A 24,969-nucleotide genomic window follows, 5' to 3' on the forward strand; every position below is an offset into this window, starting at 1 on the left:
CTCAACTTTTTTAATTTTTATTTTTGATTTACATTAAAATTTCTTTCTAATATTTATTTGCACATATAATTTTAAGTTTATTTAATTAAACATACACATTAATTTTTTTATTTACAATTAAAAATTTCTGATAATATTAGCAAATGTTTTTCATTGAAAAATAATTTTTGCTCGAGCCGTTGTATAGCAGGAATGAGTTGTCTGGTTGTATTCTATTAAAAAGAAAAAAAAAAAATGAAGAGAGGGAATTTAATGAGAAAAAAAGGGTAATTAAATGTGACGGAGTCCAACTGAAACTAGTATTTAACTTTTTATTTCCGTTACGATAAGAATCCAACACCAACAAGAAGTAATTCATGAGGTCATTTCTGTCACTTTACACACTCTTAAACCCTTATAAATCGCTCTCTACCCTTAGTAGACAAACGCACGCTTAAGGTAAAAAAGAGAGAGAGAAAGAAAGATACCTTCTAGGCTTTTGTTATTTTTCATCTGCCTTGTTGTTCTGTGTTTTCTGATTCTCTTCCTCGATCGACAATGTCTTCCTCGATCGATAGTCCCACCCTGACGACCGAGACCACCCAGCTTTCACCCCAACCAGACACTGAAACAGCCCAACCCACCAAGAAAATCACCCTCAAAAGCTCTGATAACCAGATCTTTGAAGTAGAAGAAGCTGTAGCCATGGAATTTGCGACTGTGAAATCTTTCTTTGAAGACTCACCGTCATCGACCGACACTGTGCCACTCCCTAATGTGACGGCCAAGCCACTGTCCCAAGTTATAGAGTTCTGCAAGGAGCAAATAAAGTTTAAAGCAAACCCAGATGAAGCACAGAAAAAAAAGTACCATTCGGAGTTTCTTAAAGAAAAGAGTGACAAAGATCTGGTGGATATGATTCCGGTGGCTAACTATTTGGAGATTAAAGATTTGCTTGATGTGCTTAACCAGGCTGTTGCTGATAGGATTGAGAACAAGAGTGTTGAATATGTGAGAAGCTTCTTTGGGATTGACAACGATTTTACTGCTGAAGAAGAGGCTGCGCTTCGTCAAGAACATGCTTGGGCTTATGAAGGTGTTGATGAGGACTAATCAATCGGAGTTTGCTTCTTTATGAAAAAAGATCAAATATTTAGACTTGTTTTGAACAATTTTCATTTTCATTAGGGTTTTTGGTTTTATTTGTATATGCAGGGTTTTAGAGAAAAATAAGTATGGAACGGAGATGTGTGATATTGGTGCTTTTAATGGAATGGATTAGGATTTTGTTTTTGATTAACGGTGTTTTTCGTATATGGGTTTTCATTTTGACACTTTTGGCTATGATCTTGTTGAGCCTTTTTTTCTTTTTCCTTTGTCAATGGGACTAGATGAATGATGGAATAATGGTTTTCAACTTCTTAGTTTCTATGGTTGATCAGAGCTCCAATCGGGCTTGATGGTAATTTTATTTTTTAGGGTTTTGCCTGTGTAGATTGTTTAGGGGGAAAATTGGTGGAATTTCATAAAAAGGAATATATATAAAATAGCAGTAGTTTTTAAATGTGATATTGATAATGGGGTTAGGTCTAAGTTTGAAGTTTTTTGGTGGCCATGGGTTATAGATTGCTGAGTAGCTTGTTAATGAATCGGATTACAGTTCATTGCCCTTTTCTTCTGGTTCTTATGTTTGCTTTGTGTGCAAGTTCTTGAATTGATGAAGGGTCTTGTCTTGGCACACTAATCGATTGAATTAAGGTTTTGTTTTATAGCTGTTTTCACCTCATTAATCCTTTTTCTGTCCCCTCGTTTTGAGACACTGTTTTTACTGAATGCAAATAGGATTTGGATGCACAAAGTTTTGTAACTGTTCAGTGTTAATTGTCAACCCAATGGGATTAGAGTTTGTAACTGCTAAATTTACCTTTGTATTTTCTGGTAAACCTGCTTAGTGGCCACGCACAAGTCTTCTCAAGGAGAAAACTAATCCTCGAGAAGTTTTGCTGAAAATGATGACCTTTTCCTCCTGTTAAGTTGATGTTGTAGAGACGCAAAAACGTATGAAAAGGAGGAGCAGGGCCAGAGATTATTGTTGATAGAAGGAAAATGACGGACTAGGTTTTTTTCCTTCTGATTCTGTATTATCTGGGCCTTGTCAAATTTATTGAACAGGCTGGTTATGCAAAGTGCCATGTGCTTGACCAGTTAAGTTCAGTTGGCTGGGTTTTGCAATCACAGCAGTCACCACCATCCTTGGCAGAAAAGGGACTAAAACTCTTGATTGCTTAGAAGTAGTGTCAGTTTTGTGGCAATCTGACTGCAACTTGTTGAAGTAAACTCACTCTTGCCTTCTATGCAGCCAAGAATCACATTGAAGCTTCCAATTGAAGGAAGAATGGAACGCCTGGTTTTGGTGTGTGTATATATAAACAAAACTACATTCTTTCTAAATCGCAGAAAATCTAAACACCCGATAGCTGCAAACCATAACGAAGCAAAGGTTTATGATAATGATTACCGGGGATTACCATGAAGCTTGCGATTTATGACTAACGATCTTTTAGGCAAACAACAAATAAAAGGTCACTTAACTTCTAATACTCTTTTATCAACATCCTTCTCTTTAAGCATAAACCACCAAAGATGCTAAGATCCATAAAACCATCAGGATTTTTCAAGAGTGCAAACAAGCGCATATAAACGATCACATGTTGATTATCATAAACAACTCAGTTTTGGTTTCACAAAGACGACTGGTGCTGAGCTTAATCCCTTCACTAAAGATTCAAGACACTACTTCACAATCAGACAGCAGCTACACTCCTGCCACATTTCCTGGATGTTCTGATCAGGTGTCGCTTTGCCGTTGTTGAGGTTGTTGTGGTTGAGGTTGTGGCCATGGCATGAATGCCATTGGAGGTCGTGGCTGCTGGGCTCCATAGGTAGCTGCTTGATCAACTGGATTTCCCATGATCATCCCTGGAGGTCCCACAGGATGTTGAGGAACATAATAGTAAGGAAGATCAGCTGGAGAGCCAACAACAGGAATAGTTGATTTAGTGACCCCAAGACCCTCCTCTTTCAACTCATCTCTTGGAATAATATCAACCAAGAAATCAAAAACATCAGTCCTGGAAATTGCAGCTGCAATATCATTCTTTTGTAGTGTCCTCCTTTTGTTCTCTTCTGTGTGGATCCAAGAGCGCAGAGTGAGCTCCAAGATGAACATTTCACATGCTTTGGCAAAAATAACAGGAGCCTCTGCTGAAATCATTCGTACATCTTCATCAGCTTTCATTATCTTCTTAATCCGAGCAAGTGGAAGGCTATGGTTCTTGAAGTCAGTTGTTTGTTCAATTTCATGCATTTGGTTAGTCCAGAACATCTGAAGCTGCTGTTGCTGCTGTTGGTGGTGGAAATGTTGGGCTTGCTGGTAGGTAAGCTGGTGGGGTGAATTAGAGAAGGTGGCTGGAGGCTGAGTTTGGGAGGGAATGGCTATGGAAGGAGTCCCAGAAGCCACCATTGGAGCAGTTTGGTAGGGAGTAGAGGCATAGGCCACCTGACCTGCACTAGCTGCTACTCCCATTACTGGTTGCTGCTGCTGCTGCTGGGACTGTTGCTGTTGAGTTTGTTCTGATTGGTCCATGGTTGCTTGTAGAGTTTCTTTTGCCCTCTTTCTAGGTATCTCTCGTCAGAATACTATAAAGGCAAAACGAAAAAGAATACATACTCAGGACTAATCACAAACTCAGAAATGTTGACGAGAAGCCAAAAAATGTCAGAAAAGGTTTAACTTCTAAAACATAATTCCTGCGATCAGACAGCCCGCCAACAGAATCTGAAGCCCATTTAAAATATTTCAAAATGTCTAATTTTTTACAGAAATGAAGGAAAAACAGAAGTGATTAGATTAATAACATCCCTAAGAGTCAATCTCATAATCGGTGAAATAAGTAAATCTTAATAATGACAAATTTCATATTCAGATTGGATCTCCTCAAACTTCCAACAGGAATATGATACCACATTATTAATTGATCATACAGGTTCTCTCTCCTTGCACAGAAATTGGCGACTCACAGTAAATGATTCTATGGCACAACAACCTGACGTAGACAAATTATTTGGATTCCCTATCCATCATTTGTCTTCTGATGGTGCACGCATCCATCCATCCTTGCCACTGAACATATCTGGTTATGCTTTTGCACCACAGATTTGTGTGCATATGTATGTGGGCAATAAGACTATAAGCAAGTCATTCATCCTTCTTTGCTTGTTTCACTATTCTATATCTAGTATACTGCTAGATAGTTGAGCTAATGAATACACATGATATAGAACCTTCTCCTAAGGGTGGTTAGTAGCATTACAAACCCAGTTCCAATCCTTAATTAACTAAATCATCCATCCAATTACCTACAAGTGTCCAGGAATCAACATTCATCTTAAACTTCAATACATGTATGAGAGTAGTACCTCACTTTGGAATACATGAGCATACAGTTTGGTGGTGTACCCTCCAAGTTTAATTGTAACAGCGTAACCATTTTTTTTCTAGCTTCACTGCTGTGACATATATAAATCATCCAGAAAAGTTTGCTCATGATAAGACACCTTTACTTAAAATTAGGTTTTCTTAATAAAATCAATCAATGGCTTCCTCTATTATCATAAATATAAATGTTTTGATGCCAGGTCTCTCTGCGTAATATAATTTCAAATCCTATCACTTTTGCACTACCTTAAAGAATGTCGAGCCTTGTGTTGTCATGTTTACTTCATTAGATTTCAAGACAAGTACACCCCCAGACTTTTACCTTGGATTGTGCATCAATACATGGAAAAAATTCAACAACATATGCACTTTTTGCTGCCCTCTCAATTTTGGGGTTCATCCAAATCCTTACCCCCCTACTAAATCATTATCTAGGGCGAGCTATTCCCTTTTACTGATGAAATATGTAGACACAGTATATCAAAGGCCATCACCCAGCTACTGTTCCATGAAAAAATGAGATCCTAGTGAGGAAATTGAGTCTTACCCTTCAGCATTTTTGCATGAAGTGACTGCTCTAAGAAATTGAACCATAACATTTGCAAATTCATGACTTCTACCATTGCAGCAAACAATGGCCCCATAAAGATGCATGCAACCAAACAACAAAATAAATCATGATAAGACCAAAAATAATGCATGCCATCTAACAAAATAAATTTTGTACAAGTCTCGCAATACAGAGAAACTGAAAACTTGAAAATTCTGAATATCTAAATATGTAAAAGAAAGAAATTGCAACTCCGATCAAGACAGACATAACTTCAATGACCTCTGATTCGGTTAAATCAACAATTTTACTTTCTCTTAAAACACCTCAAACCTCATTCATACATCATAAGTTGGGAAATTAACACAAGCACGACACATGCATGGACTGAACCAAACACATAAACATATCAGAACAACTCCGAAGAAGGAAGAATTCCAGAAAATCAACAAAAACCAAACACATCAACCTCATTCATCAAAGAATCTCAACCAACACACTTGCTTAAGATTCACTAGACAAATCAAAAATATCCCTTCAATTTTTCACCACTAAATCATCAACAATCAAGGAATACTCACCACTTACTTGGAACTAAAAAAAGAAAAAACTCATGCATGTCATACTGTTAATTGTTTGGCAGCATAGAAAGTGAAAGAAAATGCAATAAAAGACAGAAACTTTACGCTCTGTTAGAAATACAAAACATACTAAAAATCGAAACTTTCCTTTCAAATTTCTCAACTTTACTCACCAACCAAGCAGAAACTTAGATACAGCACAAACTTATGCCAGAAAAATCAGCAATTCAAGATAAATAAAAAGAAACCATTAATTAAAATCTTAACAAGAACATACCCATCAAATCTGTTAGCTGAATCTTCTTTGAGAGATCAAAAACCTATGAGAGGGGTTTTTTTAGAGAGAGAAAGGGAGTGAAGTTAAAAAGGAGGGAGCTTTTGAAAGTGTAGAAAGAGAGACTTCTAAGAGTCTGAATGTTGAGCCACGTGTTCGTCAATGAGAGTTCTGACTATCACAGAGGGCTTTTTAAGATCACACGTGGCTGAATATTAGTGAGTGTTTCATAAGTGAGAGGTGCTCAAGTGAATTACTGTGACGTTTGAGAAACAGACAGAGCACGTTGTCATGGTATTTTCGTAATAATAAGAAATTGTGAGGGTGTTCAGGGAAATTTTCTGTGTAACGTCACGCGGAGAGCGCGTGCCAATTAGTGGTGGAAGCCTGGAAGGGAAGAAGATGACCGACTAGTGCCTCATAATGTCTCTTCACGTGGTAAGAAGGAGGATTCGCTATGTTGCTCATATGATATGATGGTGATGGCTCAGTGGTAAGAATTTGGAATTAAAAAATTTGTTTTCTCTGTGGTTTCAGGTTTAAGTCTTATGGTTGCTCATATGATGGCTACTGGAGGCTTACGTGGTCGTTAACTTCAGAGCCCGTGGGATTAGTCGAGGTGCGCGCAAGCTGGCCCGGACACCCACGTTAAACTAAAAAAGGAGCATTCGCTTAATATCGGTAATATTTGTTATTTAGTTAAAATCAAAAGTAAATTAATTAATCTAAATAAAAATCAACCTAAAATTTATAAAAATTCATTGACTAAAAAACGAGACTCAAGATTTAATAAAAAAAAAGATGAGATAAATAATGTCACATGAGAAATAAATAAAAAAAAATAAAAATAGGTTATTGTAAACACATCAAAGTTCTGTTTTTTACGCACTTAATACTATTAGAAAGATATCGAAGAAATGATTCTAACTATACATTAAAAAACAACTAAACGAGATCGCAATTAACCCTAAATCAACCCCGAACAGAAACCCTAATCAATTACGATATCGTTTGATGTATGGTTACAATCATCTCATCGAGATTTTCTAAAGATACTGGATGTGTCAAAAGCAAAGCTCCAGTATATCTCTAGTAACCTATTATTTCATTTTCTTTCCTTCTATATTAGCTCATCTCCTCTCTTTTTCTTACAAATCTTGAATATTATCTTGGTTATTGAATATTTATAAAATTACTTTTGTATATGTTAATTAATTTAAGCGAGATATAAATTTTAAAATAACCATTATTTAAATAATGATTGTGAACATGCATTTTATTTTCCCAATGCTTTTCTAACCTGTATCATTTTTTCAAAACTTTTTATCAAGATGTGTTAGAATGGTAAAAGACCCAAATTCCACCTCACGTGACCTTAAATTAGTCAGTCAAATATTCAAAAATTTATTTGAAAATATACTATTATAAGTGGATATTAGATAAGTAATTTGCACTATGTAATGTGCTGGATAAAAAAAAATATAAAAAAAAGGATATTCACATATTGCTAGAGTGTTTTAAAGGATATGGTTTCACTAAATCATATGATTACAAAAGGACAACGATAATAAACGAATAGAATTAAAAAATAAATTATAATGACCTGCAGAAAAAAAACGCTTGCTAAAAAACAAAAAAAAATGTAAACAAAATCTAAAAATATAATGGAATAAAATAAATAAGTAAATGTATATATATATTAAATTATCTAAAATGAAGTTTTATCTATTAAAATTTTGAGGCAAGACAATTTGTATTCCTGGTTAAGAATCATGTTTTTGGGCATGGATTAGGAATGAGCAATGAGTGAATTGTGAAAAAATTGAAGAAAACATATACTTCTCTTTGAATGGGTATTTTGGGCAAATTAATATGAATAATTCTGAAATTTTTATCCAAATTGACATGAAATTAGTGTTTAATTATGATATATAATGAAATAAATGATTGGATGAAGAATTAATTAAAAAAAAAACTAAATTGTTATATGATATGCTATACAAATCCATTGACCTTTTAGAATTACTAAATGATTCAATTGACATAAAGAATAACAAAATTAATTAATCAAACTAGTTGATCGTTTGATTGATCATTAGGAACACCAATGAAGGATTTGAATTAAGATTATTCGACCAACAGCTAGGTAATTCAAATAGACACGTTAACACTTTTATTTATTTATTTATTGATATGAATAATTCTTGATTTATTTAATTAAATATATACATAAGTTTTTTAATTTTTAATTTAGATTTTTATTGAAAAGTTTGCATATTTACTTAAAAAAATATATTATTCAATCCGCCACGAAACACACGAATAAAATAACTAGTTTTATGTAATTCCATCATCTTTATAAACTGCCGCGGCTCATCTCTTTTCACAAAATGACTTATTTTCTTCTTCTTCTTCTTCTTCTTCTTCTTCTTTTCTTGGAAGCCTATATCTCCAATTCTTATTTTCCTGTTTTTGTTTTCTTCATCTTTTGTTATATCATCTTACTAAAAAAGAGAGCTCCATTTTCTACTCACAAAATTTCCAGGATCATAAAAGGCGCTCTGCTTTGTTACATTAGTAATCGAGTGCGTGCTCTTCACTTTGATATTTTAGCAATAGAGAACATGGAGGAAAACCCCGTGGTGTTCACTATAAAATTTCAGAATTGTGATGATTTGTTTTGAAGATAAAGAGATCCGACACCCACAAAGCACGTGCTTTTCATCTTGCTTGTGTTTTTTCATGGGACCGGCCTGAAAACCTGACTTGACAGTCACCGGCACAAGTCAAGCAACAAGACTTATATATAAGCCCGGCTAGAAACCAGTTCTATATTGTTATCAAACCCGATCCTGGGTTGATCCGATTAAGGGACCAGATCCCGAGTTATATACAAGGTTACATAGTTATTAAAGAGAGGTTTTTGGCTAGGAGAAAAAACACATTTGAAAAAAAAATAGGTCTCTACCGAGTCGACCCGGCAAGTCAACCAAGGTTGATCGTTTTTTTGCTCTTGCTGGTCTTTCACCTTACCTGAACCGGTCCAACCATCGGGTCGGTTTGGGTTTAATAACTATACTTGGTTCATGATTATATCTAGAACTCTCACCGTATATAAAAATAGCCAATAATTATATAAAATTCTATAAATAGTTTTTACATTAGTTTTGAGTTAAAATAACGAGCTTTATGTGATTTCTTACTGATTATAGATGTTCAGGGTAGTGTATGCTTATCAATTATATATGAATTTATTATTGTTTTAAAAATTATATATGATTTTGTAGATTACTACATCATAATACATAACTTTTGGTTTTGAACGTTCCTTAGTAAAATACTATCAGATTTACTTGACTAAATAGTGAACGCAGTGTCTTGAACTATTCAGTCTTTTATTTAAATCAAAACAATAGTATCATATAGTTCTCCATCTAATAGTGGATAATATCATTTTAGGAATAGAATTCACCAAATGGTTATTTGTATTTGTCATCCCTATCACTTTTTATTACATTTATCTTTTTGTTAAGTTGATTTTCAACTTCGTTCTTTTATGTTTAAACATTTCAAGAGCTTCTCTTGAATAATGAACTTTTTGTTAAAAGTTTTTCAAAGTGTTTTTTTTACACTCTTAATTGAACTATATACATCATATTGTGTATTATTTAATCTATTTAAAATGAATTTTTTTAGCGCATAAAATCAATACGATTTCATATGTCCTAAGCTACCATAATAATGAAATTAAATTCATTATTTGCCAACTTTAATATTTTCCCTACAAGAACTTAACCAAGTTCGAGGTGGATATATATATAAATCAACATTTTATGTTATTATCATTTAAAGTTCAATCCATTGAACTTTTTAGATTTCTCACTATGCACCACAAAAGGTGATGGTGAAATCCTTACTATTGAAGTAGTACTTGCTAAAGAAATATTAGTTGGAAAAATCAATTTTTGAGTTAAAAACATGATATAAATTATAAAAAATAATAGCCAATAATATTTATAAATAAATATTTTAGCTCTACAACAAGAAAGTAAAATAATATAAAGTTTGAAATAAAGAAACTTGATAAACAAAAATATTTAATTTATATAAGATAAAAAATAAAAACTTTTGTTTATTTTAGTTCAAATTAAACATACATCATGTCAAAACATTATGGTTAAACAAGAAAGACAAAATGCATGATTATACCAACAAGTTTATAAGTAACATGTATAAACTAAATAAAGACATAAACATGGTTTATAAAAGCTTAGTTCATGAAATATATATCATCCAATAACTCAAAGAGATTCAAATAAATTGCATGAATTATGATTTTAGAAGATAAATTATAACTTTAAAACAAAGATTTATAATAACCTTATAAAATTAAATAAAAAAATAAAGCTATAAACAAAACAAAAGGTTATATAATAAAACATATAGTATTGAAATAAATCTATATGTGAGAATATAACAAATTAAATAAAAGTTAATTTATAATCTAAATTTTAAAGATGCTAGAATCTTTTAATTAACAATAATCTATATAATTATTTTTTTAACATGATAAGCTAAACAATAATTACTTGGTTAAGTTGTATAATTAAGTGAGATGCAAATATGTTTAGTTTATCATACAAGAATGTAGTTAAAAAATAATTAGTATGGATTGGTTGTTTATCATCTCAAAGACATGCTAAACAAAAGACGTCTTAGAAAAAACTAAAGTTTATACATGTTTAAATCTATAAACTCTAAAAAAAAGATGATTAAATCAACCATGCTTAAATTAAAATAAGAAAATTACTTTTTTGTTAAAGCACTTTAAAGTAATAAATCTTAATGTTGTTGTTGTCAAGAATGAATCCTTTGTTCTTAAAACTTTGTTGCTTCTCACTTATACAACTAGAATTTATGCAATATATCTCCCAAGATTTCAAAAACACCACCTGAATTTAGATGCACTTCTAAATCAAGGTTTTTAAACCAAATAATATAAAACTCACACATATCTCAATAATATGAATTTAAACTCTAGATTTAAGAGGAAAATCAAAGCATTAAAAGGAATGAAAACATTAAAAATAAGATAAAAAAGAGTGAAAAAAATCTGAAACTTCAAGTTTTTCACCCCTTTTTTCAACAAATCTTTGGATATTTGTTGAGTGTCTTTTGGGACGTTCTCCTTATTGACAAAAGAATTTCTTCCCCATCGCTTCCTTGAGATTAATCACTATTCTTGAAAGAAGAAAGATAACCATCAGTCGCATCACATAATTGGAAATAAATAAAGAAAAATTATATGAGTTGAAATAAATTGAAGAAAAGGTGTTGATGTATATGATCAAAACAAAAAAGCCAGAGTCTTTTTACATATCGTTTTGCATACCCAGTGCTGTTTATGCAGTTATATACAAGAAAAACGATGCAGTAGTTGAGTGTGTAATTTTGTTTATAAACATCGATTCTTAGTATTCTTTTAACTTATAAAGTGGATATTTCCAGAATTTGATAATTTACAGTGTCATATGAACTCACAGGGAAAGAAAAAATCAGTATGATGCCATGCCTTCTCTACTGATATATCCTCAAGTTACATGTGAAATTAAGATACGAAACATAAGTGATATTCTAATGAAAAGTTTTGAAGAACACTTGAAGTGTTAGCTGTTTGGGAAGAAAGGCACCCTGTGCTTGAGAATTGAATTTGATAGCAAGGAATCATACATTTCTTACCATATGTTGACATGGATAATTTGTTTTGGATGCTACAGTTCATGAAAAAGATGAAGGAGACTGCTTTTATCATGCAGAATGTCTCCCTAAGGTGTGACACAGCACTTGTGGTTTATGACGAAGGATGTATGTATTGTACAAGGCAAATACACAGCTGCTACATTACATGGAGTTTTGTTGGATGGAAGCTTAAAGATAGAACAGTCTCCTTTCACTATCTCTTCAGTTATTGCTTGCTCTCTTCATGATTACTACTACATGCCTCTTTTACTATTTCTTTTCTGTTTGTCTTCTTCAAGATGATTTCTCTTTCAAGAAGTTATGCAAAGACAACAATAATAGAGCTTTAACAGAAGGAATTTGCTTGCTTCTCGCTTATTCGTCAGGTATACCATATATATTTGCTATTCACATTAAAAGAAAAGTTAAAGCATACCGGAAAATCACTGTCACTTTCCTTATATATTATCATGGGTTGCTATAATATCTTTTATATTGGTTTTTTTTTTAATTTGAACACGTGTTTTTTTTATATATTTTTAAAAAATTATTTTTGTTGTTTTTATTTTTTTAATATTAAAATGGTTGAAAATTTAATTTTTATATTTAATTTTTATTTTATTTTTTTATAAATATAATATGATTTACGACTTTATCAAAATAATCCACGTTGCTCTAGTTGCCCAGTGGATAACCTATAACTAGCAACCATCTACCCAAATGCAAGGAATTGATGATTTACAGTGTCACATGAACTCGTGAGGAAAGCAAAAACCAGTCTTCGCTATGCCTTCTACTGTTATATTCTCAAGTTAAACGTGAAATTAAGACACGGAACAGCGGTTGAAGAGATTTTTTATCCTGCTCATCCATGGCTGAAGTTGTTTTATTTGCGCATTCAAAGGTGGCTCACAACATAGCGCGGGTAACCTATCTAGCATGCGGTAACCCATCTAGTATAGAATCTCAAGGCTGCATTCTATCAGTCTCAGCACAGTTAATAGAGAAGAATGCTGTGGCTGACGATCTTGCAAAACGAGTATTCATGGACAAAGTGAATTTTTGACCTAGCTATAATTTTTCAATCATGTAACTTTACTGTATGTGTGTGTAGACACACACGCATGAACACATAACTTTTTTTTTTTGGATTTGAGAAAATTCCATCCCTGGAAAGCGCATTTTATAGGTTCAGGTGAGCGAGTACAACCCCGGTTGTCCCAAGTTTTTACAAGAAATGCACGTCTTGACTCGAACTCGAGACCTGTTGTGCAGATCTCAAGTCTTTTACCATTACGCTACGCTTCTTAGGAACACATTAACACATAACACTTTCCGCAAATTTCTTGATGGCCTTTCTTAATAGATCTTCATTATAAAAAAAAGAAAAGAGATTCGTGTTCGTGTGTATAGATCTTTTTTAGCATCCGCATTCAACTTAATATATACATTGAGGAGCAAGTTTTCTGACCAAACCTCACCTATTTCCTGGAAGAAGCTTCTATCATTTGCCGCCACACTTTCTGCCTCAATCTCGAACCTAACATTAACCAATTGTAATCAAGGTTCGGCATACCTAGTTTCTCACGGCATTTACTTGCGGCCCAAATGAATTGCAACTTTATGTGGTCCACACCATCTTGAGTTTAATTAGAGCAAGTAGCCTCGTGTTGTTTTGTTGCTTGGTGTTCAAATGATGAAATCCATATAATAACATTTTTTTTCTTATACAAATCTAATAAAAAATGGTTATTTATTATTTAGTTTGTTAATATGAAATTTAATTTAGTTCATGATTTTAGAGAGTTAATTTTTTTTTTAATTTTAACAAAATTTATTAGATTAATTTGTATTATACAAATCTAAAAAAAATAATTCTAATTTTAAATTTTTTAATTTTTCTATGTAGAAACTATACTTAAAATTTTATCTCATTAAAAAAAAAACTTGCAAAGAACTACAATAATTAAACTTAATAAATTCTCACATTTCATAATCATAATTATGTCTAGAAATTATGCAAATAAAAAAACATATATACATGTAAAATTAATCTCAAATACTTAAATAATATAACTTTCTAGTGATTGAAATCTTAAATTTTTAGGTGTTTTAAAGGGGAAATCACGGGTATTTTTGATGGGGTTTTTAAAAAGATAAAAGCTGAGAATGTTAGTTTGAAAAGAGAAAAAAAATTCTCATGTTTGTATATTCTTAGATATATAAAACATTTAAATTTTATGATATGTTGTTTGTTGAAGCACGAAAAAATAAAAGTGTGTAATTTTTTTAAAAAAAATTTCAAATGGTTTTGTCCTGCCAAAACTTTTAAATTACTTTACTAATTTAAAAAAAAATAAAAAATTATCTGAATTAAATGGTATCGAAAAGCAAACAAAAGTTAAAACAAGACACAGCTTTATGAACTGAAAAAATAATGAAAAAGATTTAAAACCACCTTGTAATGTCTCACTGTTTGTTGGCCGTCCAGAGAGACTTGTGAGAGGTGACAAACATGACAGCCATGCAAGAAAAGAGCTCCAATCCTCATTGGGGCGACCGGCCCCTCCACAAAAGGTGTTGCTTTCTTCAAGGCCAGCAATGCAAAGCAAATTGTAGAAAAGTCATCGGTCCCTTCCATATTTTTCATTTCATACCTAACGATAAAATTCAATGCAGGTTGTCGCGCAGCTCCTCCCAACGTCCCTTTCTTTCATCCTCACCGAATTCCATTGGATTCTTTAATTTATGACAAACAACTCCCCCTTTCATACAGCAATAATCTTCGGTGATGTTGATTTACGAAGCTGAATTATATTATATTATATTATATTATATTTTACTTGTGTACACAGCCGCGCGCTAGCTTCTTCCTTTTTCTCCCTTCTGTTGAATAGGGTTAATAGGCTCACTTGCTACTAAAGCCAAACTTGAGGAGTTAACAGCTTTAACTTCGTGATCAATAGCATCTGCCGAACCGGCTTCCTCGTTTCCTATCATTGATTTTCAACGTGGCCTCATAAGCCATGCACTCCTTTTCTGTTGGCAGTTGATCTCCTAACTTTTGTGTAGTCAATACTCTTGTCGCTTTCTCTTGCGGCTCAGTTTTTGATGGAACAAAAAAAAAAAAAAACCCATCATCCTGTCATTAGATCTTAAGATATCTATTTATTCAACATATAGTTTAGAGAATTAGGATCCACCGTATTTATGTTTTCCCTTTAGCCTCCAAAGTCGGTCTAACTCTTAGCCATATCATTCCCTTCACCTGAGCTCCTTCAAGAAGCAATGGAAGGCATGAATGACTGGCTCTCCTTCTCCATGCACGAGAGTCTCAACCATGACCTTGCCATTAGAAGGTTTTGTCCTGCTAGAATGGAGCTGGAACAAGGAGAAGAGTGCTGGGAGGAAATCACATTCAGTGAGATTGAACTTCTTTCTCCTGATGATGACAGCACTAGCCCTCCTCACTTAGCTGATTCTGAGGTGGATGAATTGGTTGATAGCTTTATTAACGTGGATCAAGACGGTAACAAGGATGACAAGTCCTTTGAGAAGGACCAGGATTTCAATCACCTCCAAGATGATCATATAGAGGCATTTTCCATGGTGAATGATGTTTTTCAAGACGTTCCAAAGATGAATATAGAAGGTGATGAATTGGAGATGAGCAGCTCTTTCGAAGATCTTGAAGCTGTTTCTGATATGGAGCCTAGAGTGGAAGACATGACTCAGGGTGTAGATCAAGGCCTTCATTTGGTCCACTTGTTGTTGGCTTGTGCTGAGGCTTTGAGCTGCAGAGACACACGGCTAGCAGAAACAATGCTCAGCCAAATTTGGCCTTCAGTTAGTCCATGGGGTGATTCTTTGCAGAGGGTTTCTTTTTGCTTCGCTATGGGATTGAAATGTAGATTATCACATCTTAATAATGTGAATGCACATGGGACATTCACAATTGGTGGTGCTATGGATAGATCATTGATCGTTAGGGCAGAGAAAATGGAAGCTTTTCAACTTCTTCATCAAGCAACTCCTTATATCGCTTTTGGTTTCATGGCTGCAAATGAAGCTATATGCCAGGCAGCACAAGAAAAGGACTCTTTGCATATCATTGATCTAGGAATGGAGCACGCCCTTCAGTGGCCTTCTTTGATGAGAATTCTAGCTTCAAGGCCTGAAGGCCCTCCGAAACTCCGAATCACAGGATTGATAGATGGTCATAATCTGTTAGAGCTTGAAGCTAGCATGAAAGAACTTGCCGAGGAAGCTAGCTCATTAGGCATCCGTTTGGAATTTAACTTGGTTTCAGAGCCAGTTTCGCCATTGCTTTTAACTACTGAGAATCTTAACTTGAGAGAAGGGGAGGCATTATTTGTGAATAGCATAATGCACTTGCACAAGTTCGTGAAAGAGAGTAGAGGCTCCCTCAAGGCAATCCTCCAAGCAATAAAGAAATTAAATCCAACATTGCTTACGGTGGTAGAACAAGACGCAAACCACAATGGTCCCTTCTTTCTTGGAAGATTTATTGAATCTCTTCATTACTACTCTGCCATTTTTGATTCCCTTGAAGCTAGTCTTCCGAGAAATAGCCCACAGAGGATAAAGATGGAAAAGGTTCAATTTTCTACGGAGATTTGCAATATCATAGCTTATGAAGGTTCTAACAGGATTGAGAGACATGAAAGAGCAGATCAATGGAGAAGGCAATTATCCCGAGCAGGGTTTCAAGTAATGGGGTTGAAATGCATGAGCCAAGCTAGAATGATGCTCTCTGTTTATGGCATTGATGGTTACACTTTAGCCACCGAAAAGGGTTGTCTCCTCCTTGGATGGAAAGGCCGGCCTATCATGCTAGCATCTGCATGGCAAGTGCACAACCTTTTTCCCTCCTAATGCCTGCCAAGGTTTTGCTGCTTTATATAGTATCAACATTTAAATAACAAAGTGGATTTGCTGCTTTAATGATGATCCAGATATTCCCGAAAAGATTGTGCACATTTCAGCCCATGTTTCTCACAGAAGTTTTGCAATTTCTTGAATTATGTTATCATTGCAATATTGATCATTCTAGTTCACATTTTTAGATGGCGATTGGTACCTTTGAGTCAAGACTCAGGATTGATTAGGTGATGGTGTAAATCTACAGAAGCTCGTATATTGGAACCTTATAAATTGCAGTTGCTGTTTCTTCACAAATAATTGACTGCTCTTTCATGCGCTTCTAACATTATGGTTACATTGGATTCATGTGGAAGTACAGAGCCTATCAGTCAGGACAAACAACCAACGGTAACAACCCATTTGAGACGCAAAAGACGGGAAAAAACCTTGAAATTCCTTTTCAAAGTATAGAATTCAATGACAATGTAACATTCTGGAATAACTGGAATAAAACAATACTCATCAGATTATTGTAAGAGAATCTACTCCCATCTCAAAAACATTATGGAAGCCGATTTCTCCTTTCTAACACGATACAAGTCTCTCTTTGGACTTCAAGCAATCGATTTAGGATGAAACAAATCAGGGGAAGGCGATAACTAGAAATTGTGAAACCACTACTTTGATGCCTTGTTTCCGTGTCCTTTGCCTTGGCTAGCAGCTGCTGACATTATGCGCAAACGACTGGCAATTTCTGTGAAGGAAGGCCTAACTCCAGGATTTGGGGCCCAACACTGCTCCATTAGTATTCCCCATTCAGAATCACAATAACTTGGAATAGTTGGTCTCAGTGTGTTGTTTACAATCCCCCCTACACACCAGGATAGATACTCACATAAATGTCGACAGCATAGACAATATAAATGCAACTGACATCAACTGTACACGACATGACAGAGGAGAAGATTTAATGTACAATTGCAGCAAATAATGTACATAGTTATTCTGATTTCCAGAGGTTAGTGTGTAATCTAGAAGTGAAGTTAGCCCATTGGCATTGAACCTTCAAAGTCTTGATACCATTACGGAACTATACCGGACTCAGTTCAGAACAGGAAACACAAGTCTATTATTACAGAATAAAAACGAACCCCAACAACGATGATTTTTCAAGAATTTTTTTTTTCCAACACCTATTGTTCCTTTTTAAATTATCCCACCATTACTTCCTGATATAATTATGAATCACATGCATGCATCCATTTCGCGAAACAAATCTATGAAAATTGAAAGACAAATTCAATCGTATACTAGCAGAGTCCAGCAGCATTTTTGGTAACTGCAGTTTCACAATGGTGCTGGAATCTTAGGATACAGGCACAACCCAAAGAAGATATATGTCATTTGCACACAATCATGCATGAACAACACACAAAAGAATTGAGTACAAAACTCATACCTATAATTGCACCATAGTGCATGTTGGCATAGGGCTCCTCACCGGTGAGAATTTCCCAAAGGACAATTCCAAAAGAGAAAACATCAACCTGTGATCAATTAGAGATTAGAAGCTGATCATAAGGGACATTAAACAACAAGGACTACAAATGATGGGAAAAGAAAAGAAGGAAGAGAAATAAACCCCTGCATGAACCAAGTTCCATATCTGTCAAATAAAAGGCAACATGTGCGGGACGAATTTTTTAAAACCTAAACCAGCTTAGCAACTTTTCACAAACTAGAAGAAACAAAATGTAGATATTCAGATAAAGTTTTCCACCACCAAATGCAACAAATGAATTGAAAATTCAGTCATGTCAGTTACAAACTTAGCCGAGGTGTACATGGGACAAAAATCTATATCAACTCTACAACATTACAATCTTTTTCATGTCATTGACAGAGGTAATTTCAAGATGGAAGCCTTTACCTTTTCTGAAACCTTATTACTGCTTCCATTTAGAAGCTCGGGGGCCATCCATGGTAGAGTTCCCCTTACACCTCCAGAAACCAAAGTATTTCGTTTGATTTTTGACAGGCCAAAATCACCAACCTGGAACATCCATTCATAAGAATGTTTTATAATAAGAACTCAGTCGTTCGATGCAATCAGTTTTTTGTTCATACTTCTAGAACTTACCTTGCAGATTGGTCGTTGGGGATCTTTCAAGTTCACAAGCAAGTTGTCACATTTCAAATCAAAATGTACAATATTCTTCGAATGCAGATATTCCATTCCAAACGCAGCATCCATAGCTATGAGAAGTCTCTTGCGACGATCTAGATACCTGCAAGTTAATATTTAATGAAATAATAAACAGGAGAAGACAAAACAATCAACTGCCTGTGCATGAAATTGCAAATTAGCAGGAATATGCCAAACTGGAATTCAGAGAAATGCAAGAGTGCACAACATGCCTATCCTTGCGAAGTAAAACATTTCTAAGAGAACCATCAACCATGTACTCTGTTACAGTAGCTAATGTCCCCCCATGTCCATCTTGAACTACACCATAAAATGCAACAACATTTGGATGGTGGAGCTTTGAAAGGATGCCAGCTTCCCGCCAAAACTCCAAGGTCTGATGAAGCCAGTGAAAATAGATTATTTAACATCAAGCTAAGAAAGCATATAAGAAGATAAGGAAACTAGAAGCCAATGTACTTGTTGAATACTAATGAAGACTTATTGAATTGGCCTCCTCTTTTTTCTATAAATCAATGAAGGCTACAGGATAAAATAGCACATAATTATTTTTAGGAAAAAAATTTGGAAATGCATATCAAGAGTTGAGCAAAAGTTACCAGTCTCTCTTGCTCTGACGATCGACCTGTGAAACAGATCTTCTTTAGCCTCTTAATGGCAACATCAGTGCCCCTCCACTTTCCATGATACACAGTTCCAAAAGTGCCAGAACCCAATTCTTTCTGCTCTTCAAGATCTTCATTTTTTATTACCTGTTATATCACCCGGAAGAGAGTAAAAAAGAATAAAGTGGATGTTATTTTCAGTAAAAAAGTAAATTGAACTAATCTTAAAGCACAAGATGGAAGGCACAAGCATGCGAAAGGAACACTAAATCCATATGTTCCTGCAAGGTCGTCATATATGCATCACAGAAGTAGAAAGGAGAGAAGGAAACTAATCAGAAAGCACATTGTACCCTCTCTCTAGGTTTGGTTACTTTTCATATTGTATTATAGATTGAAGTTTGAGTCTACTAATATTTTAAGCATGCGTAAGTAGAATTTCTTTCAAACACTAAAAACAGGACAGAAAAACTTTACATCATAATAAAGATGGGTAAATGTAACCAGTGCATACCTGCAAGGTATTGATATCAAAATCTCCCAGAGAAGGATCGCAAGGAGGAAGGCCATCGTTCTTGTTATCCAACTTCCCATCCTATGAGCATCAGAGTGAAGTTCGGTTGGCATGCTAGGAAATAAGTTCTCAAATCAAATTAAAATTGAGAAGAGATACCTCATACTGTGAATCTGGTGACTGTAGGTTCTCCATCATAGCCTCAAACTGCATACTTTCTGTCTCCTTCAATTGGGAATGATCAAAATCAGACATCATTGTAGAATCAGCTCCTACCATTCCAGGTAAATTATTCTGATTGTCTTGGCCAAAAATAATTTGGGAATAGTCATGGCCCACTGAATCTCCACCTTCTGCCAAATGTGTGAAATGATAAGATTTATGATCTACATTTGTAAGCACAGATGGAGTAGTTAGATGATCCTGGTCAATAAGAGAAATATCTTTTTGAACAAACTCTTCCTTTGCCAGCTTCTGAAAATATGACCAGTGCTTCGGCTCATGATTTTCCATGTTTACACTCACACCAGCTCCATCACTGTGTAGTGGACTAAGACCAGGGGTGTCCTCAGTAAATATCCCTTTTGAGAATATTTCAGAAATGAAATCACGAGGGAATCTATCATTTATATCGATTTGGATTTCTGCCTGCTTGGTGGCTGAAACAGTGACAGGGGGTATTCCTTCTGCAACAACTTTAGCTGAGCTATCTGTCCAAGAAAATGGCTGAAAATGTCTCAGACTGTCCTCATCAGAGACATTCCTGGTTGTCATCTCATCCAAGTCATCTGGAAGATCAGCTGTAGGATCCTTATGCTGCACAACACAAGTTACTTGGTGCACAGCCAGATGTCCAGATCCCACTTCTCCCTTTACATCAGCTGGGAGTTTCCTATGATTACCAGTGGCCATATCTGTCTCAAAGTCTTCCTTGAGAATCCTATCCCTGTTTGCAGAATCATTTTCATCAACATTCTTAGCAACTGCCTGCTTGAACCCAAAATCTGACACCTGTTCGGAATCAGGGAGCTTGTTATTCATCTGAGAAATGGCATCGGAAAACTCTTTATGTTGTTGAAATTGAGCGACTCCATCATCTATGATTTGAGAGTCTGTACATGATGGTTTTTCAGTTGAAATGAAGTGTTCAGTGTGGGCAGCCAAATTACTCTCATGCAAATTTTCCACTGATTCCATAACTGGATTGTTCTCGGTGATGCCTGGATGTGAATGAGAAATGAGCAACTGAGAGCCAAGTGAATCATCAGACTTGGATAACCTGTTCAGTAACTCTGCTTGACCCCGGGGTATTCTCTCCGAATAATAAACCCTCTGAGGAGGTATTGATGGCTCAAGATAGTTCAAGTCAACTGGATTCGAAGTAGAATCAGCATTTCCTGGACCAGATGCACCACTGGGTGTGGAGTGTTGATCATCTTCATGAGATCTAGGAACCTGTACTTGATTCACATCATCAACAAAAGAAGAAACCTTCTTTGGTTCTTGGCATTTCCCCTCATATTTTGATGGTATGGTACTTAGATCTCCTTCTGGCACAGCAGCTGGTACTGGTACTTCATCAACTGGAGCAGGGTAAATATTCTCTATCGCATGAGTTTTTCCCAAGTCAATCTTTTGCTGAATTGAACCAGCAGGTTTTGGATTCACCTCCTTCCCTGGCATCTGCGAATTCTTCATCTGAACGCTAATACATTGATGTCCTTCGTAAAAATCTGCTTCTTCATTCATATGCCCTTGAAGTTGCCTTGAATAAGGGATTTCTCCAAGAGGAGAGTCATTAGAGGAATGATGGTGATAGTGCAATGGGAAATGCTTAGTGTCTCTATGATCCATCATCTGGTCATGATAAAATTGTGGATAGGTCTCGTAGGCATTGGAGGAACTTTGAAGAGTAGGTTGAGAAGAGTGGTAAGTGCCAACCAAAGGTGAAGCGCTGACCCAAGCAGATGCAACACTGGTCGTCTCCCTGTCAATGTTTCCTGAAGGGCTTGCCAAACCATGCAGGGCTGATCCTCTTCTGGATCCCATGTCCATGCCATTGACAGCAACTACATACTGAATCTCAGAATCACCCTCCGCACTGCCCAGGCCCAGTTGAGCATCTTCCAAATCACTCATTGAAAACAGAAACAATCTGAGTTTTTGTGATCCTTCTCTATCTTCAATTTCACTCCATTCATCCATCATATTCAGCAGATCCTCGTCACATGAAACAGAAACCAAGGCATCAAGATCTTCACCAGGAAGCTGATATTTTATGACGCGAGCTTCGTAATATATTGCTAAAGTTTTCTGCTTAAACTCATGCCAAGAAATGTCCCTTGCAATACACATAATGCGCTTTTCACCTCCAACATACCTCAGTTGTCCATCACTTGGCCGTGGTAGGATTTTACCACCAAAGCTGCAGAGAACTTTCATTTTCCCAGAGAAGCTATCGGAGGCTCCAGAGGAGGCATAGCCATGCGGAGCTCCATGGCTTTCATAACCAGATGAAGTTCTTGGTACCAACTGAATTGACCCATAGTTGCTTCTCTCTTCATGTAAAGATGAGTCCATCCTCTCAAAGTCTTTTTGACCTCTCTCTACCATGGTTAGCATCGAAATATCTGAACCGCTTTCAGACCCTGTATGACTAATGCCTAAAATACCTTTTAGTTCCAGATAACCAGTCACATAGTTGGGATCGCCAACAGCATTTGGAATGAGAGGCTTCTTAGGAATGACCCGATCACGCATAAATTCGAGAGCAAACTCCTCACCTGTCTGAATGGAATAGTTACGTACAGGTTTAACTTCTGGTGGTGGTACATTTAGGTCAGGAACTCTTGTATTGGAATTCCTGCTACTTGAAGGGTCTGAGGTATATGCCTGAGAAGCAGGCTGGGATATCTCATGTCTAGGATCCCCATAATTGTATTGATGTTGTTTATATATCTCTGACTCTTCCATCACAACATTATTTAAATACTTCTCAACTTAACTCGAATCAAGCGGATTAAACCCAATGCCATCACCAAACACTCACAAAATCAGTCCATCAACTACATACCAACACACAAACTTCGCTCACAACAAGGTTTATGATCACAATGATTTGCTAAATTTCCTGAAAAAAAGAACAGCAAACACATGCAAACGCGTCAAGAACCCTCAGATCTTAAGAAAAATGATACATTACAAGTAATAGAACAGAAATCCACACAGCAAGGCAAACAAAACAATTTACAAACTGGGATTCATTCAAACCACATGCAGTCATCAAATATTATCAAAGTTAGGAGAATCCAACTGAACTTCAAACATAGATAAACACAATAAAACCTCCAAAAAGTTACAGATAGAAGTGGTTACAAAGTAACCCATCCAGACTCAAAATTCAACTACCACCTCATAAAGTTAGAAACTACACAAACTGAAAGTGGTGATATGATATATCAGCATAAATTAACTATCCAAATTCCCAACCAACAAAATTCTAAATTAATTATCGAATAGCTAAAAATCTAACCCAAAAAAAACCAAAAATAAAAATCAAATAATTCACAAAAAAAACCCAAAACTTTATTTCTCTCAGATCAACAACTAAAACCCAAAAAGAAACAATTAAAGAGAAAAGAAAAGAACTTGCCTTATAACATAAATACCTGAAATATAAGGAGAAAGGGTATCTAACTCAAAGTTTTGGCTTTTGCTTCAAGAGGGAGTGAGTAAAGGGTCTCTCTGTAAGCTCAAATAACAACAACAAAGCAAATACATTTATCTCATATTCATCATGGGTTTTGTTTGCTTTTTGAATTTTTTGTGCTAAAAATTTGAAACTTGTAATTTTTTTGACAAAATAGAAGGATTGGCCTTTTGTCTCTCTCTCTCTCTCTCTCTCTCTCTGCTCAGATACATTCTCTTACATGTGCTAAATAGTCAACAAACTACTTGAAGTTACTAGATTCTTGATGTTTTCCCAGTTTATTTACTTTGTATGCCACTACTGTTAATTAGTTTGACGAAAATAACGGTTACTTTCTTAATATTTTGGTGGCACGATCTACTTTTTCTACTTTGTAGAGATGATAGCTGCTTTGTATTTTTCCATTTTTTAATTTTATCACGGTGATTCTAAGGAAAGAAATAAAGAATTATTTATCGATATGACGATATTAAACAAATGCAGCATTATATTATTATCTAACCATATAATCCCAAACTATAAGCGAATCGGATCACGCCAAGTTTTTGTACAAAATCTTGGGTTTATTCTTTATTTTTTTCTGAATGATGTAAGTATAAGTTTTTTAAAGTGATTTTCATTAAAAATATATTAAAATAATTTTTATTTTTATTTTTTAAAATTTATTTTTGATATCATCAAAATAATCTAAAATTAAAAAATAATAATTTTAAAAAATTAAAAATTAAAAATACGTTTTTACATTAAAACACACGTTCCCCCCCCCCCCCCCTTCCTTTTCTGGTCGGCCAGCTTCCGGGCACGTTGCATATATTTCAGTATTCACATTTTGCTTCAGAAGCTTTTGATTACCTTTTAAGGAAAGAAGCGAAGAGTTCGGTGGAAACATGAAAATCAAAGAAAGATACATTGGAGAGATTTGGCTTTGACCTTAGAGTTTTAGAATCTTTTAGTTTAATCAAAGATTACGTCATAATTTAATTCCGAAATACCACCTAAAGTCTTATAGTGTTTTTATACATTGGCTATATATGGTCGGTCTTTATCTATTACATAAGTATACATATAAGCCTTGTATTATTATACAACACAAACTTGTCATAACTAGTGGTGGATGGGTAAGGTTACGTTTGAGAGCCGATTTAAGATGAATAAGAATCTTGATAAAACTATAAATAAGATTTTTTAAAATATTAAAAAATATTTTTTATTATTTTTTATCTGTGTCTAACAAGTGGAGTCTTGAATAATTTTCATTTTATATTTGGAGTCTTTTGTTAAATGAAAATAATTTTCATTTTATAAATTATGATTAACAAATATAACTTATTTATTCTCAAAGTTTTTTATTAGCATTAAGTTATTCTAAGTGACCTTTAACTTGAGCCGGCTTTACTTGATTGTCCTTGTCTCATGAAAATTGACCATAA

The 24,969-nt window shown here is 34.8% G+C and overlaps 4 protein-coding genes across 5 annotated transcripts; 2 read left to right on the top strand and 2 right to left on the bottom strand.

Moving 5' to 3' along the window:
* The first annotated feature begins 403 nt into the window (after window positions 1-403).
* On the top strand, window positions 404-1,279 carry LOC7492092 (SKP1-like protein 14). Its single transcript, XM_002306360.4, has one exon. It carries the CDS (start codon window positions 538-540, stop codon window positions 1,090-1,092), a length of 555 nt encoding a protein of 184 aa, XP_002306396.2. The 5' UTR covers window positions 404-537; the 3' UTR covers window positions 1,093-1,279.
* A 1,303-nt stretch (window positions 1,280-2,582) lies between these two features.
* On the bottom strand, window positions 2,583-6,054 carry LOC7492093 (nuclear transcription factor Y subunit C-2). Its single transcript, XM_002307147.4, has 2 exons — window positions 5,886-6,054; window positions 2,583-3,678 (listed from the first exon to the last, which is right to left on the bottom strand). The coding sequence occupies exon 2, from the start codon at window positions 3,623-3,625 to the stop codon at window positions 2,828-2,830; it is 798 nt and encodes a 265-aa protein (XP_002307183.3). The 5' UTR covers window positions 3,626-3,678; window positions 5,886-6,054; the 3' UTR covers window positions 2,583-2,827.
* Window positions 6,055-14,487: 8,433 nt separating this feature from the next.
* LOC7485001 (GRAS family protein RAD1) lies at window positions 14,488-16,707 on the top strand. The gene has a single exon (XM_002306361.4). The coding sequence runs from the start codon at window positions 14,910-14,912 to the stop codon at window positions 16,515-16,517; it is 1,608 nt and encodes a 535-aa protein (XP_002306397.1). The 5' UTR covers window positions 14,488-14,909; the 3' UTR covers window positions 16,518-16,707.
* A 235-nt stretch (window positions 16,708-16,942) lies between these two features.
* LOC7480431 (uncharacterized) lies at window positions 16,943-23,749 on the bottom strand. 2 transcript variants are annotated; one of them, XM_002307149.4, is made up of 9 exons: window positions 23,499-23,746; window positions 19,990-22,960; window positions 19,831-19,911; window positions 19,311-19,463; window positions 18,924-19,087; window positions 18,646-18,793; window positions 18,436-18,558; window positions 17,965-18,052; window positions 16,943-17,376 (listed from the first exon to the last, which is right to left on the bottom strand). In XM_002307149.4, exons 2-9 carry the CDS (start codon window positions 22,801-22,803, stop codon window positions 17,183-17,185), a joined length of 3,765 nt encoding a protein of 1,254 aa, XP_002307185.4. In that variant the 5' UTR covers window positions 22,804-22,960; window positions 23,499-23,746; the 3' UTR covers window positions 16,943-17,182. The 2 variants fall into 2 exon arrangements, 1 of the variants encoding a protein (XP_002307185.4); XR_008059188.1 differs by lacking the exons at window positions 16,943-17,376; window positions 17,965-18,052; window positions 18,924-19,087 and having other exon boundaries at window positions 23,499-23,749.
* Between the last annotated feature and the right edge of the window lie 1,220 nt (window positions 23,750-24,969).

Source organism: Populus trichocarpa, chromosome 5 (genome assembly GCF_000002775.5).
Source record: "Populus trichocarpa isolate Nisqually-1 chromosome 5, P.trichocarpa_v4.1, whole genome shotgun sequence".
Taxonomy (NCBI): Eukaryota; Viridiplantae; Streptophyta; class Magnoliopsida; order Malpighiales; family Salicaceae; genus Populus; species Populus trichocarpa.